The sequence below is a fragment of the Pygocentrus nattereri genome, chromosome 21 (genome assembly GCF_015220715.1).
Source record: "Pygocentrus nattereri isolate fPygNat1 chromosome 21, fPygNat1.pri, whole genome shotgun sequence".
NCBI lineage: Eukaryota > Metazoa > Chordata > Actinopteri > Characiformes > Serrasalmidae > Pygocentrus > Pygocentrus nattereri.
In genome coordinates, this window is record NC_051231.1 from 1,039,281 (window position 1) to 1,058,685 (window position 19,405).

Genomic DNA, 19,405 nt, shown 5'->3' on the forward strand with positions numbered 1-19,405 from the left:
TGGTGTGTTAGTGTGTGTTTTGGGTGGTGGACTATTCTCAGTCCAGCAGAGACACTGAGGTGTTTAAAAACTCCAGCAGCACTGCTGTGTCTGATCCACTCAGACCAGTGCAACACACACTAACACACCACCACCACGTCAGTGTTACTGCAGTGCTGAGAATGACCCACCACCCAAATAGTACCTGCTCTGTGAGGGTCCATGGGGGTCCTGACCACTGAAGAACAGGGTAACAGAGTATCAGAGAAACAGATGGACTACAGTCTGTAACTGTAGAACTACAGAGTGCAGCTATACGGTCAGTGGAGCTGATAAGATGGACAGAGAGCGCAGAAACGAGGAGGTGGTTATGATGTTCTGCCTGTTTGGTGTATATGCAGGCATAACAATGACGTTGAGACATTGTTGAGCAACATGCTTTTTCAGGGATGTCCATGCTTATTTCAACATGACAACTGGAAATCACATTCTACATGTCACTGCATAATCAGCGAGCGATGGTGCCAGACTGGCCTCCCACTGAAAATTTGTAGTGCATTATGAAATGAAGGATACGACAAGCGAGGCACAGTATGGCTGCGTGGCTGAAGAGTTATATGGACAAAATTAGATGGAAAACATTTTTATAACAGGATCAAGTGGCGTCTTCAACCTTCAAATGGTTACTCAGTGCTGTTAAAAGGAAAGGAGATGCAACTAAGGCTCCGTTCACATTTCCAGGCTGAAGTGGCTCAGATCCGATTTTCACCCTAATGGGACTCAGATCTGGTGTTTTCAGCGCCGTGTGGACACAAATCTGATCTGTTCAAATCCGATCTGAGTCACTTTCATATGTGGTCCTAGATTCGTGGCCTTGTGACCTTAACGTGACATTCAGATCGGAATTCATGTGCTTTTTTCCCCATCATTCAGCGTTACCGTGGCAACAGCGCCGGCCAGCCGTTAAAGCCTGTAAACGGTGGAAAAGCAGCTCATCCCACCTTTTTCTCCACCGTCTGGCTCTAATAATGAAGCTGAGAGCTGATCAGAGTTAATGATCTTCTCAGCGAAGCTCGTTCTGCTCGTTAGTTTGTGCTGCTGATGCGGTGATTCAGTCACGTGACGTCACTGAGTAGGAGGAGCTCATGAGGGTCAGTTCAGGAGCCGGTTCATTACATTAATGACCGATTAGAGTCACTGACCTAAACGAGGGTGAACCATCGAGTCCGAGAGATCAGATCTGAGGAAAACATTGGATTTGAGCAATGAGGCTTGCAATGTGAACGTAGCTATAGAGGTAAACATACTCCTCTCCTCACAGCAAAGACACCCAAATAACTTCCTTTCCCAAAAACAAACAATCCCTGCCTCCAACAATGCTGCATTTTGACAAAACTCTACCATCCCGAAAAGAGCACAGAAGTGCTTTCTTCTGCCATAATATCACTTTGCCGTTGCAGAGAAGCCTCAACTCACAGAGTCTGAGTGGACGTTATATTACCGGCAACAAAGGATATTGTCTGAGAACTACTGGGTGAGGAGGCAGCACAAAAACCTGCTGGTGTTCCACTCTGAAATAATAAGGCGCATATCAGATATAGCACAGGGTGTATCTGAGAGACTACTGCAAGTGGCAAAAGCAAGTTCCTCCTATGCCCTACAATTACATAAGTGCACAGACATCGCTAATGCTGGGCGACATCCTGCAGTAGAACAGCAAGGAAGCGATTTTTAACGTGGATGTTTTTTTTTTCCTCCTCTCTTTTTCATTCTGGCTTGGTTGGTGGGGGTCCTCAGGCACAATGCATGGGGCCTTGGAAAGAAAAAGTTTGGCAACCCCTGAGAAAGCAGAGTGAATAGCACTGCTTAGGTCCCAGTAATTCTGAATGGGAGTATAAACTGCAGGTACTGGTAAGCCTTTTTTAGAGCTTGAATGTAGACCCTGTTTATTTTTATTATTAATAATAATAACAGTAGTAATAGTGGTGGTAGTTACACACTGTGCAATAGGCAAAGACCATCCTTCATTTGTTTAATTTTGTCACGATTGGCCCCTCCCACTCCTCCATGTGCTTTTGTTTATCTCTGGTCTTGTCCACGTGCTTCTTTGTTTTGATTCCTCCTTGTTTCTAGACTCCGCCCTCCCTGTTTTCGGCTGTGTCTTGTTAACCCTCGATGTTCCTGTGTTTAAGCCCTGTGTTTTCCCCTGTTAGTTGCTGGTCTTTGTATGGTGTTTGTTCTTCTGGCCTCTGTTGTTTGTCTAGTATGTGTTCCTTGTCGTAATGTCTGTCCCTCCATCTCTCCGTGTTGGCTGTTTGATCCTGGACCGTTTAGACCCTGATTATGGATTTGCCCCTAATAAATCTCGCTTCTCTCAGCGTATGCGTCCTCCTCATCATCGCTCCCCCGCGTTACAAATTTCCAGTCCAAACAGCCACTTGGACAAGTTATCAAATTTCAGGAGATGCTTCTGAGGATATTACATATAAAACGTCTTGCACAACTGATGAGAAAGTAAAGAAAATATGAATGAAAAAACAGAATTTCTGTTGGATTGTAATTTTAAAAAATATATTAAAAAATAGAGCGAAAATAATATTCCAAACAACCATGCAAGCTGAAGTCACCTTCTTGTTTGAATTTTCCCATTCCACCTTAAATGGTGCAACAGTTTCATTCTAGTGCCTCAGGCACACATTTTCTAAGCCGCTTCTCCGTCAGGGTTGCGGGGGGGTGCTGGAGCCTATCCCAGCGGTCATCGGGCGGAAGGCTGGATACACCCCGGGGCAATTTAGCATGTCCAATTGGCCTGACTGCATGCCTTTGTACTATGGGAGGAAACTGGAGAACCCGGAGGAACCCACGCAGACATGGGGAGAACATGAAAACTCCACACTCTCAAACACTGAGAGACATTTTACGACAAGCTTTTCTACTTTTGAGGACAAGTTTCCTGCCAGAGATGCGAGAAAAGCAGCAACAATCTACTGAGACATGTTTACAGCCAAGATGGTCAAATGGACACGTTGTGGCTCCCAAGCTGGTTCAATTTTCCTTGGAAGGACAAAACGGCTCTGAACATTCGGGTTGTGAGCGCTGCACTTCTTGAAGATCTTGCTGTGAAGCTGCCAAGACGACGAAAAAGAAGAACATTTGTAAATCGAAGAAAAAAATCTGCTGGTGAGAAATCCAACTTCTAAGACTGAGCTTTGGAAGTGGGGAAAAACGTCCCTGCAGATCTCTGAAAACGTGTGTGTGTGTAATAAGTGCACAGTGTGTCTGACCACACGGTATTAGGATGCTGTATAATGGCTACTGTGTTGATGTTGCTTGGGTTTTACACTAAAATAAGAAATTTCAAGCGCAGAAAATTTCCTACATATTATGACACTCGGAATTAAATGTCCGTAAGTGACCCCATGTTGATCCCTATAGCATTTCACTATATGATTTATACGAAGCTGTATTTTTACTGTCCTTATTTCGCCTACTCATTCATTCCCTATTCACTCACTATCTCCCTCTCTTGCCCACACACACATGCACACTCTTGGTGCCACACAGCATGCTGGGAAAATAATCTAAGGGGTGAATATGCTCAGATGACACTGCTGTTTTTCGGTTCTTGTCGTGATTAAATGCTGTTTTTTCCTCTCTTTCTTCGTGGTTAATGCAGAGTAAGGAGCAGCGTATATGGTTATAATGATCTTTAAAAACCTTTTCAGTGCGGTGGGGGGAATCAAAATCCTGCAGAAATAAATCGGCTTAGTGGACAGAATTAGAGGGGAAGGGTTTGGAGCCAGGCTGGGATTAAGGAAAATTGTGTGAAATAAAGAGCGAGTGATCAGGAGTGACTGGGCGTGAGCGAGTGTGTGTTTGTCTATGTCTGGAGGGCGAGAGAGAGAGACAGCAGAGAAAGACAGAGAGAGAAAGAGAGCAAGAGCTAGAAACAGAGTTAGAGCGATATAGATTAAAGAAAGAGAGAGAGACCTAGAAACATACAGAGAGAGAGAGAGAGATTGAGTAGAGAAAGATAGAGACCTAGAGAGAGAGGGAGAGGAAAAGATAGAGACCTAGAAACAGAGCGGAAAGAGAAACAGACTGAAACAGAAACTGAAACAGAAAAGAGAGGGGGAGAGAGGGAGAGAGAAAGAAAGAGAGAGGGGAGAGAGAGAGAGAGATAGAGAGATAGAGAGAGAGGGGAGAGAGAGGGGGAGAGAGAGATAGAGAGGGGAGAGGGAGAGAGAGAGAGAGAGAGGGAGAGAGAGGGGGAGAGAGAGAGAAAGAAAGAAAGAGAGAGGGGACAGAGAGAGAGAGAGAGGGGGGAGGAAGAAAGAGAGATAGAGAGAGAGGGGGAGAGAGAAAGAAAGAGAGAGGGGACAGAGAGAGAGAGAGAGGGGAGAGAGAAAGAAAGAGAGAGGGGACAGAGAGAGAGAGAGAGAGGGGAGAGAGAAAGAAAGAGAGAGAGAGAGAGAAGGGAGAAAGAGATAGAGAGAGGGAGAGAGGGGAGAGAGAGAGAGAGAGAGAGAGAGAGAGAGAGGGGAGAGAGAAAGAGGGGAGAGAGAGATAGGGAGAGAGAGAGAGGGAGAGAGGGGAGAGAGATAGAGAGAGAGAGAGAGAGAGAGAGAGAGGGGAGAGAGAGAGAGGGGAGAGAGAGATAGGGAGAGAGAGAGAGAGAGAGAGATAGAGAGAGAGAGAGAGAGGAGTAACTGTGAAACAGGAGGAATGAGAACGTGCTGAACGCAGAACGAGAAAAAAAAACAGAGAAGGGAGGAGATAGCGCGCGCGCGCGAGAGAGAGAGAGAGAGAGAGAGAGAGAGAGAGAGAGAGAGAGAGAGAGAGAGAGACAGGGAGCGAGCGAGCGAGAGAGCGAGAGAGAGGGAGCGCGTGCGAGGGAGCGAGCGCGCGAGAGGGAGAGCGCGCGAGAGGGAGAGCGTCAGAGCGCGCGCAGCTCCGACTGAAGCCCATAGATTTCCATCCTGAGGTGAATCCAGCGTTATAATCCGGCCGCTGTGGCGCTGCTGCCTCCTCGTCTCCGTCAGAAGACCCCTCGCTTTATTCCTCCACTGCTCCTTCCCCTCCTTCCCCATCGCTCCCGCTGCTGCTGCTGAGGCTGAAGTGAACGATGGTCAGTCTGTGGGCGCCTCCACATCGCTCCCGTTTGGCACGGTGGGGATTACGCAGGGAAGAGGAGAGCGGGAGCATGTAAACGCCAAATGGAGTTTGGGATTTACTGCAAAACATGGGGAAGATGACCGCCTTGTCTTTGTGCGTTCTCCTGTGCGCGGATCTGCTGGATTTAGCCTTCGGTAAGTGACGCTCCAACGACGCCTTAAGTGGGGAGACAACTGAGCAGCGTTTGAGGCTCCGCTCCAGTGCAAGCCAGGCTGATCTGGCGCGGTGTGCACTGCGTTTTACTCGTCTTCTCGTGAACTTTGCTCCGTTTTGTGGCCAGCCGCCGCTTAGTTTCGGCTGCGGGTGTATTTTTGCGGTGGCTTGGCGGAGGAGAGGTGTAGGGCGAGCCGCTGTCTTCATGCAGGGTGGTGCAGTTTGGGTTTCGACGCGTTTCAGACGTTTCTGATCCACGTCTGAGGCTCGACGACAGCCTTTTGGGAGACTGTGGGCACGGAGCAGCGCTGGAGTTCATAGTGTGCTGGAAGTCTTGAGAGGGAAAGCCAGAACATTCCTCGGGAATGATGCCACTGTGAGTGTGAAAGGTGGCATCCAAGTTTGTTGAAGGCTTGGCGTCGAGCACGTATAGCTAACATTTAGAAATCCCTTAAAGAGTGGTCTGGAATGACGCCGCAGGGTCTTCATGGCTCTCTGTTGTACTTCTGTAACCGCCTGCTTCCACCTTCTGCGATATTCCTATAGTGGCTGTGGCTCGACACAGCCTTATGGCATGTTATAACGCTTATATCCTGTAGGAAACTGTATGATCTTATAGGAATTTTGTAGAAATTCCTGCAAACCTTGGACTACAGGAATGTGTTTTGTACCTGTAATACTTCCAACTGTACAGTTCAACTGTACTAATTTTGGAATATCCAGCAAGATGGTTTTAGGAATTCTGTGCAAATTCCTGTAAACCTTGGACTGTAGGAACAGGTTTTGTACCTGTAATACTTCCTGTAGTTCAACTGTACTAATTTTGGAATATCCAGCAAGATGGTTTTAGGAATTCTGTGCAAATTCCTGTAAACCTTGGACTGTAGGAATGTGTTTTGTACATGTAATACTTCCTGTAGTTCAACTGTACTAATTTTGGAATATCCAGCAAGATGGTTTTAGGAATTCTGTGCAAATTCCTGTAAACCTTGGACTGTAGGAATGTGTTTTGTACCTGTAATACTTCCTGTGGTTCCACTTTACTAATTTTTGGAAATCCAACAAGGTTCTTATAGGAATTCTGTAGAAATTCCTGTAAACGTTGGACTACAGGAATGTGTTTTGTACCTGTAATACTTGTGTAGCGCCCTGTAGTTCAACTGTACTCATTTTCGTTATATTCCAACAAGATAATTTTAGGAATTCTGTACAGATTCCTGCAGCCTCTAGGGAGGAAGCACAGGCTTGATGCACTTGACATTATTTCCATCACCAGGGCTGTAACTCATTCTCAGCACCTCACCTTCCCTGCCTGTTTTAGAAATTGGGCACTTAGGAGTGAACAAAATCAACTTTCCTGGTCCGGGTCGGCCCAGGGGTGAACTCACGCCTTCGCCGGCTCGCAGAACAGAGAAGATATGCCAAAAAAAATAGATTGAAAGAACGAGAGATGAAAGGAGGCGTCAGCTGTTGCCTGTCGATTCGCTGTCGCCGTACCTGAAGCCTCAGCGATGCAGAGCGTAGCCTGGCGGGTTTAAAGTGGGGGAGCGCCGGCTGTGTGGGTGCACGGCGTTTGTAGAGCCACCGTGAGTGTCTAGAAGAGGCATTGCTGTTTAAAGCACTCAGGCTTCGCTCGCTCTCTCTCTCGCAGGCTTTCTTTCCCCTGCAGGACTGAAGGGTGTGTTTGGAAATCTCATGGCAGTGAAGCTCAGCATGAGTCTGTCATGTGGCTTCTCCATATGTTCCTCACACGGATCATGGAAAAGAACAGTTTATTGGGCTTTGAATGGATGTCAGGCATGCTGCGGTAGCTGGTACGTGTGCACGTGATGATCCTGAGCGGTTAGGAAATGTTTTCTCTTCTAAACGTAAATCAGACGTGTGACCTGCATACGATCCACTTGCACGGCAGTATCCATACAACAGTACAGGGGGGTGTGTCACAGTGTAATTACCAGAAACGACACTGCACAGGCCAGATCATTAATCAGCTAATCACTTAACTTTTAGCAGAACATGCATAGCGTCCAAAATCCATACGAAGCTCTGTTTAGCAAAGTCAGCTGTGGTGGCCTATGTGGTCATCGAGCGAGTGCCGGGATGTGATTAGCCTTCAGTGTGGGAGTGGGCAATAGTGATACGTATCATATTGTGGTAAATTATGTCACTGTGCACTTTTCTGAGTTGGTATCATTGGTATAGTCAGTATAGTCAGTACTGCTAGGCAATGGACCTAAAGTACTGATATTAACACTGAGTATCGGCCAATACTGATCCTGATCAGATCCCATTTTTGTCCCGTTTTGCCTCAAACTGCATACCCAAAGTTAAAGCAGCCCTGTTACTGCATACTTTGGCCTACAGTCATGATCTTGGTCTCATTTGAAAGGTAAAATTCTTACATTTTTTCCCACCAATTGTGTGAATTATTGACACAGAGTAACAGGCTAGAATGGAGTGTATTTCCACCTGACGTCTAGATCTCTAAACTGATCTCTGACTCTTGCAAGACCACATGTTTTAGACTGGGATGTCTCTGGATAGCAGCAAGGCTTTGATGGTAAGGACTGACAGATCTGCTAGCATTTGCTCATTCAGTGCTTACGGTGCAAATGGGACTAAAGTTTCTGCTGGGAACAACGGATCACAACATCGAAGTTTAAGCACTTTGATGGAAGTGTGCCGCTACCAGTAGAGTAATCTAGATAAAGACCACTGAGCTTTAACATAAGCTATTTTTATTTGAAACACTGCAGATGAGCGTCTAAAATTAGGTTATCATGTTCAAACCACTCGAACGTTACTACCCTACAGGACAAACACACAGCTAACAACGATCTTACACTGTGAGCTTATGCTGTTACAGGATAGATTTGGACTGGGTTCATTCTTTTGTCCCCCTCCGTCATACATTCTAGTGTTTTCTGCTGTTGTTGGACTAATATCATTAACTGCCCACTAATACAGTCATTTTAATTTTAGGTTTTATAAAATTTCTTAACTTAAATTGCAAAAAAGGGAAAATTTTTAAACAAAAAAAGTAAGTTAACCTGTTTGCCTTAATTATTGAGTTGTTATTGCTGAAGTATTAATTATAAGAAAGCAAATGCAAAACAAAAACTCTAGTTCAAAATTTTAAGGCAGTTATGTTTACCTACTTTTAAGTTAAAATTAGGGTTCTTGCTTTTCCCCTCTGCTATTCAACTAGCATTTTCTTTCTGATATCAGGCTGGAAATCATAAAATGGATATTCATAAACTTTAGACTTTAGATCAATCATGGACAGCCTGTAAATGGTATTTTTATTCATACACTAATAGCTTTTAAATTTTTTTTTCAGCCTAGTTTAGAGGACTGGACTGGATTCAATTTTCTTTTTCCCTCTGATATACAATCCAGCATTTCCTGCTGATATCAGGTTGAAAATGAATTAAATTGTAAAAAAGAAAAAAAGAGACCAATTACAGGCAGCTTGTAAACTGTATAGTAATACATGCATCGTAAAAAAAATATTAATCAGGTCAGCTTGAAATTTTAGGTTGGAATGTGCAAAACATTTTTTCAATTTTTTAGTCGAGTTAATCTTTAAAAACACGTTAGTACTGCATCTTAAATTGGTCAACGGAAACAGTTTAGTTTGAGCTCACTCAAAAAAAGCGGCGTTTGGCTTTTAGTTTCTTACATTGTTTTTTATTAAGCTCCTCCCTCAGTTTAGTTACTAATTCCCACTCACAGACTCACAACTCCCCCATTTCACAAAGCAATTTCAGCCTAAAAAGAGGCAGCTGCTCAATTAAAACTGTATTTTCTAGACCAATTTTAGATGCCATGCTAAAAAAATATCAGCAGTTCGTTTGAATAAACCAAGTTAAAGATTTAGAATTAAAGGAGTAAAAAATAGCTATGCAAAAAGTTGGCTTTAAATTTAAAATTTAAAATTTAGAATCTGAATTTTTTACAGTGTAGGGACCCATTTTTAATGATTTTCTTCATATATTTTCACATTACTGGGATTTTCCTCTTGCTCTTTTTTTAAGCAGTGCATTTCCACCATTGATAAATACACATTTAATGAAAATTAAAAAATAGCATGTTTGTTTGACTGAAAATATGGCGAAAAGACACAAATGAATGTTGTTATGTAAGGACTTTACGTAAAAATATCGCCAATTGCATTTTTGCCATATCGCCCACTCTTACTGTGCTGCTGTTACCAGGACTTTAGATTGAGCGCTACAGAATTTGCATGTCATGTTTAACGAGCTCAAAGCCACATTATTTCTAATATTGACCCACCAGGTGCCTCGCAGCTCTAAAGGGAAGCAAGCTGCCTGCAAGTGAGTCATTCTGCCCCCTGTGGATTCCCCCATTTCCCACTCTAAAGAGAGTTCCTCCCGGCAGATCCATCATGATCAGGGCCGCTAGCTGCTCCACAGACAGGTGTTGGCAATCCCAGCTGTAGTCTCTCGATAATCACTCACTGACCTTAGCTCTCCCTCCTGAGTCATATCTCCACGAAGCTAGAGGTGACCCTGCTCAGGATTTGTCAGAATAATTCCAAACAGAGTAAAATACAGAGCTCTTTCTACTCCTGTCACATTGAATATTCAGTGCACATTTGTTATTGTCTTACTGCTGAGCTTCCAACACTGCAGTTAGTGTAGGTGTAACAGTTTATGTCAGTGATTTTAGGCTTGACAGACAAGTCTTGTTTTACATGCTGTTACAGCAGTTCCTTGTTGGGGGCTTGGAAGTTTGAAAGTCATCAATTATGACAGTGAAATATGAAAGGGAACGTTTTGGAATACCTTATAGGCTGCTTTTCCCTTTGCGCATCGCTGATTCAGTGCAGTGCTGCACTATATGTAGTTGTTATGGTGAAATTAATCTTTATAGCAGTGATAACAGAAAGCTGTAATATGCTGATGAGCCTTTGACCAAACACAGTGTATCTTACATTGCATGGTGAGAATTCCGACCAGCCACCGTTCCAGATTTTCTGTGGGTGTTTTGATGAATTTGATGCAAGGTATTCATGGAAATCTTTAACCATGTCACACTAAAATGTTGTACTTGTAAAATATCTCAGCATAACGTTATATTAATCTAGTATTAATATTCAACCATGATTTATTAGCTTTAGTTGATGGTTATACGTCTGTTTAGTGTTTACTAAAAATGTCTGCGCACCTTTAAAGCTCATTGTAAAGATTGTAGCACTATATTTTTAGACTCAGTGAGCTGTCTGGGGAAGCCAAGCGTCTGTGGTCATAAAATCTAGGCAACACCAAAGACATGAAGGCCATCAAGACTGAGACAAACAGGAATGAAAACTGGGCCATTACATAACTTGCCATCAGTGAAGACAGAAATCCACCAAATGTCTAACCACCAACCCAATATTGGTGTTAGAAAACTGCTATAAATGTAGAGGCGTTCCCCAGACAGGGATTAATCCTAGTCCTGGTCTAGTCCTGGACCATTCTTTTCAGAATTCTTGCTTTCAGTTTCTCAAAAGCACCTACAGGGATGTTGTTCCACACCTCCAAAGTTCAGTCTTAGAAGTTGGTTGCATTTTTTGCTTCTCGCAATCCAAGTAATCAAACGCATTCAGCGATGTTGAGGTCTGGGCTCTGGGGTGGCCAGTGCATTGTTCTAAAAACACCAGCAGACTTTTTGATTTCACTTTCTTCTTTTTTGTCTATTTCCTTTTCTCAGTAATGACTTTCTGACAGCTACAGTCATCTTCTCAGAGTGGAAGTGTGGCCAGGAAAACCTGTCTAGTTTTATAGATCTAAAGCAAGATTCGACTTGATATCCTGATTTTTCTGCTGACTCTCTAAAGGTTCTGTTTATCTGATGGTGGCAGTTTTGGTGGTCTACCAGGTTCTGAACAGTTACTGAGAGCAGTTTCCTTCATATCTTGTCATCACTTTTGGAAACTCATCAAAAACATCTCATGAAAAATAAATGTCTTGTCTACTTTCACTGGAAATGAAGTATGAATGGTGGTCTCTGACTTTTACATGTTACTGTAGGATCTCCAGTTTTCCACTGGGCTTGTTTGATTCCTCCCATCTTTATAGAGGTTAACGAACCGTACGCTGTGTTCAATCAGGACAGAATTCTAGAGAAATCGTAAACTGTGCCGATGTCTCCCCTGCAGAAGTCGGTGGAGACTGTCTGTGCGCTCAAACTCGGTTGCTGTCTGTCTCTTAAAGCTCTTTTAAATCCTCTGATTTTCTGGCCTCAGCTGTAAATGAAGCTCCAGGGACTTGGCAGTGGGAAGGTGACACAGCTCAAGGTTTCAAAGCCCGGATTCAGTCAGAGACTCTGCCCTCTCAGTGCCACAAATGAGGACGGATGCAATCAGACTGAAACGCTGACATTCCCCACTGTCCGGCCTGTATATTCCCTCATGCCGTGTCATAAGAAGAAAAGAAGGCCATTTCTAGCTACCATCGTAGGATAGCATCAGTCATTGGTCTAAAGAGACCCATGTCTTGGCTGCCAACCTTTAAGGCAGGCATTTGGGAACAGCAGTTTATATCGAGTGGCCATAAAATTGGTCTTTATGTGTGATATGATGGTGGGTAGCTGTGCTTGTGTCTCATAAGGTTGCAGCCTGGATAGAAAATGGACTGTTGTTGTGGACTCTGCGATGAGGCTTTATAATGCTGTGCATTATCTTTTTGTCCTTATGTATTGGCATCCAAGGGGAATGGTAACATTAGTACATTATCTGCAAGCACAGCCAATGAAGCCAAGTCATAACATATGGTCAAGGGCAGCGCAGCACTTAAAATGGTCAACAGATGCGATCCATTCTGGTTTTGTTTTCACCGTGGCCGTATTTCGCCGCTGCTCTGCTGTAAAGTGTGCACCCTGGATGTTCAAACAAGACAAATGAAAAGTCCCTTCCGCTTAATGAAAGATTTGACATCCTCGTTCTTTATGGCTCGCATATAAATGTGTCCTCTTGAAAGACAGTGTTCTCTGTATTCTCTGCAGGAATATGAGCTATTTTTTTCCAAGCCTGAAGTAACTTATAATGATCATATGGTTATAAACAGACTGGTGTAGGTGGTAATTTATCTACCCAGAGAGGAGATGATGTTCAGCAAAATTAATCTGCAAGCAAAGATTTTGTCAGTGCAGACCACAACACAGACTTAAATTTATTCCAAATATACACTCTGTCCTCAAATGCTCGTACTTTCGGGGGTGTTTTGATGAGCCTCTTGGGCATCTCTAGCTAGGACACCTGTGAAATACTCGTTGGCCATTTCATCAGAACCCAGCTAGAGTGCTCAAGCAGTGTTTGCATGCGTTGTTTTTAGTATTTTTCTGAAAGGTCCAGATAGGGCTGGGTGATTAAACGATAACGATAATTATCACAATATAACTTTTCCTCGATAGAGCGATGACATGTTCCCTAATTGTTTGATGTAACAGAGCATTCTCACACTTCTACGTTGAGCGTCTGTCCCGGTGGCGTTTTCTACTGCAAGGAAAGCGACACTACTCTGCTGCCACCACAAGAGGGCGGACTTTTGAGTTTTTTGGCACGATTCGAGAGTGGGGTGTATATATACTTTAGCAACATCTGAAATGTGGAGTTATACATTCTGTTTGAGTGGTGTGATAGCCGATCTGATCTGCTGTGACCGAGTGTGAGTGATGAGATCAGTGGTGTTACTGTGCTGACCTACAGTGAACCCTCCTCTTTCCCTGCTTTCCCAGCTTTAGCAGCATTAAATCACGTCTACTCCTCACAACTACAGCATTGTTACAGCCCTCAGTCACATTTTAGTAGTAGTGCATTCACAAGCAGCAAAAGGGAAAGAAAGACGTGAGTTCCTGTGAGTTACAGCCCTGATTTAAACGAAAGGAACCTGAGGAAGCTGTGAGGTGTTGGAGAGCGGGAGAACAGTATCTTTCCAGGCTAGCCATTTTTAACAGCTCGCTTACTTGAAGCAGCTCCGTCACTCACACAGCACAGAGAACTGATGTTACTGTAGATCAAACAAGACAAAAAAAGCACTGCTTTCAGTTGAAACGTTCCTTAAAGGAGGCTCCGTTTTTCCGGGAGAGATTCACACTGCAGTTAGTGCTTTTACACAGAGAGCATCAGATATACTGCAGTTCACCCCTCAAACTACTACAGAGAAACCCAGTCGTCGCCAGCTGGTCTCTGAGTACTGTGATATGCTCTGACATGGATGTGGTGGGAGTGACGGCAGTAAGACGGTGTGATCCATCACTGACCTACTAAGCCAGCTAGTGTTTGCTGTTCGTATTAAGCCAATGTTGTTGACAAACTCAACAGTTTAGCTTATCCGAGCGCTCGTCACCAGACAGCTAAAAAAACTAAAAACTGGGGCCGAGCTTTTCCAGCTGGTAAAAACAGCCAACCAAACTTTCTCCCACTGTCCCATGACAGATCTGTGAAGTGTTCCACTGGACGGTGAGTGTTTGTCGTGTTCTGACCACAAAGGACGACAATTAACCACCCAAGAGCAAAAATCAGCCTTAAACCTGAAAGAAATAATGATTTCACGCTTATCGTGATATGTATCGATATCGAACGATTTTGGGCCATATCGCCCAGCTCTACCACACAGACAGACACATTTCAAATATACACTCTGTTGTCAAATGCTAATACTTGCAGTGTTGTTTTGATGAGCCTCTCGGGCGTCTCTAGCTAGGACACCTATGAAATACTCAAAACCATTGGCCATTTCATCAGAACCCACCTACACTGCTCAAGTGACCTCTGCATGTAATGTTTTTAGTATTTTTCTTAAAAGTTCAGACATCGTAATGAGAAAGTCTGGGGACCACCATGATTAATTATGGGCTAAATGTGGGTGGGAATGTTGGCTTTATAGGGTGGGAAGGTGGGGATCCAAGTAGGGGGCAACCATGTGCTCGTCCACGCAGTCCCAGCAGACGACAAGCCTGACATTAGCTCATGGATGCAACATACGTTATTGATTTAAGTCAAGCATGTGGCTGCATGTCACGTGTCCTGAGAGCACATTATGTGCATTAAACTTTAACATTATTGCTTGTGAGGGAAAAACAGTTCCATTAAACCAGATTGTACTTTAGCTTTGGAAGGTGTCACTGTCCTGGTGATAAAAATGAATGACCGTTAACCACAAAGCCGACCTCTCAGTTCTGCGTTTGAGCTAAACAGACTAGAGGAACGGGGGGTCGGTTTTAGAGGGGAGTACCTCTGCTTGTGGTGGATTTCACCACAATCCAGCTTCAATGATCACGTCTACGATCACGTCTGGCCCTGCGAGACTTGCACTTTCCAAGCTAAGGCTATTATTTATTTATTCATATCCCTCTGAAAATCTGCAACAGCCAGCCATAACGACAAGTTTACTAACCGAAAGGCAAGTAAGGCAAGAGTACGCACACATTAGTGGAACAAATATTAGTGTCTCTTTCCTTTATGTAGGTTAGTATTTGATAAATTATTTAGATTAGATTTAGATTTATGGCATTTGGCTGACACTCTTATCCAGAGCGACTTACAATGTGTAATTGCTTTACGCAGGGAGGCGAAGGTGGTGTTAGGAGTCTTGTCCAAGGACTCTTATTGGTGTAGTGTAGGGTGTTTTACCCAGGCAGGGGATTGAACCCCAGTCTACAGCGTAGAAGGCAGAGGTGATACCCACTACACCAACCAACCACTATGAAAAACATACATTCAGTCCAACTGTTTGACTGGTGCTATATGCAGTGCATGTACAGGGTTATATATGCACACACACACACACACACACACACACACACACACACACACACACACACACACACACACACATTACAAATATACCACATGCTCATTTAAACTGATCTAAACACAAACTTTCATCCTTTCACCTCCAGGTGAGCATGGTCTGTGAGCCTGAATATCAGGACCCTCATATGTTCGTATACCACATAGGAGATGCTTAGCCAGGTTTTTTGGATTATGTCTTCTGGATTTCCAGAGCAAGGTATGAAATGGATATTTCCTTCCATTACTCCAGCACATTTTCACCTGGAATCTTCAATCTGCAATTGGCAAAATTGTGACTTTTTACTGTCTATACACACACATTTTAAACATATTCATTCAGCTTCACGTTCATGTTTTCTAAAGCAGTATCTGTTTGAGTGTTAATTAAAAATTGATTTATTGGATTGTGGTTTTCCAGGTTTGGAGATCTCTGCTTTGAGCTAATTTGGATTAGTGTCCCGACATTTGTTTGAAGTATGGCTTAACATAAGCTTGATATTGAGCAGTTGGACCCAAAGTACTGACTGCAGGGATGTTCAGGAGTCTGAGTCGTGTCTCGAGTCTCAAGTCTTTAGTAGAAAATGTTAGTCTGCAGGTGTGGAATTATACAAAAGCAAACTCCAGTAAAAAATCAGGCTCAGTGTGGCTTTAAATAGCAAGCAGTTTATAATATAAAAGCTTAGACTGAAAAGACAGAGTTGCATTGGTACCTGCACTTAAGTGGTGAAACAACTTGAAACAGTTAATTTGTAGTTTTATATGGATCTGTGCTAGCTAGTTATCACAATAGCTAACCCAGCTGAAGCTTCCAAAAGTTTGATATATAGACAGAAATCCTTTACGGAAAAATCTAAGTCCGAGTCCCCATGAGTGACAGTGACAAAGAGCCAGAGGAAGAAACACTGAGAGGAACCACAACTCAACAGGAGAACCCATCGACAGATAGAACAAACAGCCATAGAATAAAATATTCACGTAACAGTAGCAGGTCCTTTTAGAACCAAGAGAACCTTTTCATGCTTACATGGACATTTGCATGGTGAGATGGTTCTTCAGATTGATAGAGAATGCATTGTACACGGTTCTGTATAATGCCAAGCTTAACATAGTAACAACAGAAGATACGTTTAGAACCAAGAGTTGCATATAGAACCATTTCATGCCTACATGGTTCCTACACGGTGAATTAAAATGTAAAAGGTTTAGTACGCTTACATGGTCAGCAGATAAACGTAGCACATGATTTTCAAGCCGTCATAAGTGTCAAGCCAATTTCTACAACACAAAGGAGCGAGTTAGCACCAGCTCTACCGCTCTGCTGCTCTGATTCTGGCTAATTAAAGTTCTGGCACAAGTTTACATGATAATGATTCGAATCTGAGGACTTGACGTCGAGCCACTGACGCTACACACCCAAACAGCACCACACACGACAGTGCAGGTTTGATTCGGTTTAATTGGTGCTTTGCTAAAACCAGAATTGGTGATAGAAACTCAGTGTCTGAGAGAGCGAAGGTTTAATGACTGGTGTTTGAGCTTAGTAGTTAGTGAGCCCAATGTAGCTTGGTTCCAGCCCATTGAACCTCTAAGTGAGACCCTCTAAAATACAAATTGGGTGTAATGCATTTATTTGGACACACAGTTTATCGGTCCTACTCTACCCTTGCCCGTCAGTGGAAAGGGACCATCATAGCACCACCACTGAATAAGTATTAATTGTGTAGACCATTTTCAGTGGAGCAGCGTCTGAAATAAGTGTGAGTTTATCAGACACAGTGGTGTTAATGGGTTTTTTATACATGCCAGTGTGAATGCTGGGTTGGGAAAGGTCCATCACTCCAGGAATATGTAGCCAAGGGCATTACGTTCTGGAGACTGACTGAATGAGTGACTTGAGCATGAGAAAAGATGAGCTGCAGTGTATAACAACAACTGCGAAGTGTTTTTACAAGGTGGGATTGTCCAGTAAGGTGGCCAGTAACAGATGGACTACAATCTCTAAATTTATACATCTGCAAAATGCGCAAATCCATGTCACGTTTCCATGATTTTGTCCACGTCATTCACTTTACCGCTGCTAACTTTCCCAAGTCCATCTTAGATGGGTGTCTACGCTTGCCTGCAGTTGTGAAATTACGCTGTGAAGGTCCATTGTAATTTTAAACTTGAACTTGTCCAGAAAGGGCTGATTTCCAAGAGTCTCTTTGACAGCCTGCCACCACCCGTCCATCATAGCGAGTTTTATATTTTAGTCAATAGCCCAAGCTGCTGGGCCTGCAGGTTTTAAAGGCAGCCAGCAAGCCTTTTACCCCTTGCTGGAGAGTTGAGTGGAAGGATCCTCTAGATCCTCTAAATGGCAATTTGTGAAGAGCAGAACCAATCTGGGCACTCCAGCCATCTCCTCTCAGCTCATTATCAGCCTTCTAATGCATGGAGCTCTGATTTCCTCAGCTGAATCATCCCAGAAGAGCTTTCCATTGACCACATTTATATGCATACTGTTTCTCTAGTAATCACCCTAATTCTGGTCCAAATGGACAATTCTGACAAATAGCCGTGTTCGGCGCACAACAAATATGTTTAGATGTTTCAGAAGTCAAATTGGCATTTCTACGAGAAACATACTTCAGCAGGACATCCAGCCTTCTGCATTGCGGTATCCAAGGTAACAGGGTGTTTGTTTGAAAACAGCAGATCAGAACGATATGTGAATATGTCCTTGTGGAAATACCACGCTCTCAATATGTTGATGAATGTCTCTGAATATTGTTATATTGGCACCAATCTACACACAGAATTGGAGCGTGCCCTGAATATTCCCAGGGAGATGGTATATGTGGAAAACCAGCGATGCGATAAAAATTTTTCTCAGTATAGCATAAATGGAACTATGTATTCATCTCGGAACAAGATGTTTAGACGTGTGGTGGGTGTCTAGAATATTGAATTCCATGTTCGTCTAAAGATGGTCATTCTGAGAAGTCGAAACCGTGTTGCATGTTACGCTCTCCACTAAATTTCGCCTGCGCAGAGCAGGTATAAAAAGATGTGATGACAGAAGTAATCAGGTAGATACTGAGATACTGGGCCTGCGTTGGGTAGAAGCAGTCATGCAGCGCCATGCAACAACATGCAATATGTAACGGATGTCTCATGCAATCACCTGCCGAAGAAAACAAAGGAAAATTCAGTGTGTCATCTCGAGTTTAGATGCAGTATCGCACCTACTGTCTTAGCTGTCGGTGGCGTCCCCAAGCAGACATTTATGCTCTCCACTATATTTCACCTTCAGCCGCTCGCTCGCTGACCCGAGCTCCACGCTGGCTGCAGCATCTGCATGAAACAAATGTGTTTGTTTGCTTAGATTGATACTTACCTCCTAAGTGCCCCTGAGTTAGAGGCTCTTTGCGGACTCTAATTTAGCAAGAGAGCCTCGACAGGACGATCTGGGTAATAAATTGTTGGAGATGAGAGTTTGTTAGATCATTTGGGTAGAATCACTTGTCCTGTTAAGTTGGGTTTACACTACAGGACAAAATATTCTAACACAATTCCAATAGAGCATCACACACTTAATGTCAGTGTTTTGCAGAATTTCTTATCTTTTGGACAAACTACACCATTTCACCATTACGATGCACCATTAGGCAACACATTCCGCTACAAAATGCACTTAGAATCCAAAATATAACGATAGAAATAGAGATAAAATTGGACCAGACCTTTTTTGTTTTTTTGCACATGCAAGAAGTGTAGTGAAAGTGCAAACTGGTGTTTGGGGAACGCAGATATTGGTAACGCCTTATTTGGATGGTCCACTGTAAATGTTCAGTATATATTTAAGTAACATTCAGCTGAATGGTCATTCAGTGCCACTGAACTTGAAGTTGAATGTAACTTGGATGGTTCACTATAGATGCTTAATAAATGCTCAGCCAGCCTTTCAATAACATTCAACTAAATACCCAGTAAATTCAACTGAACTTGAGGTTCGGTGTGAAAGAGTTTATTAAATCTATCCCTAAATCCGAAACCTAACCCTAACCCTAACCTCAAGGCAGAACCTACATCTACTCCTAACCCTAACCCTAACCTCAAGGCAGAACCTACATCTACTCCTAACCCTGTCCCTAACCCTAACCTCAAGGCAGAACCTACATCTACTCCTAACCCTGTCCCTAACCCTAACCTCAAGGCAGAACCTACATCTACTCCTAACCCTAACCCTAACCTCAAGGCAGAACCTACATCTACTCCTAACCCTAACCCTAACCTCAAGGCAGAACCTACATCTAC

General features: G+C 43.4%; 1 protein-coding gene across 2 annotated transcripts in view; it reads left to right on the top strand.

Annotated features, from left to right (window-relative positions):
* The first annotated feature begins 4,846 nt into the window (after positions 1-4,846).
* The window catches only part of igsf21a (immunoglobin superfamily, member 21a), a 461,351-nt gene continuing 446,792 nt past the window's right edge, over positions 4,847-19,405 (top strand). Inside the window, exon 1 of one of the 2 annotated variants that reach the window (XM_017716473.2) lies at positions 4,847-5,288. In XM_017716473.2, coding sequence (XP_017571962.1) covers positions 5,222-5,288 — 67 coding nt within the window. In that variant the 5' untranslated portion in view covers positions 4,847-5,221. The remainder of the gene's footprint in view (positions 5,289-19,405) is intronic. The other variant, XM_017716474.2, reaches the window with a different exon arrangement.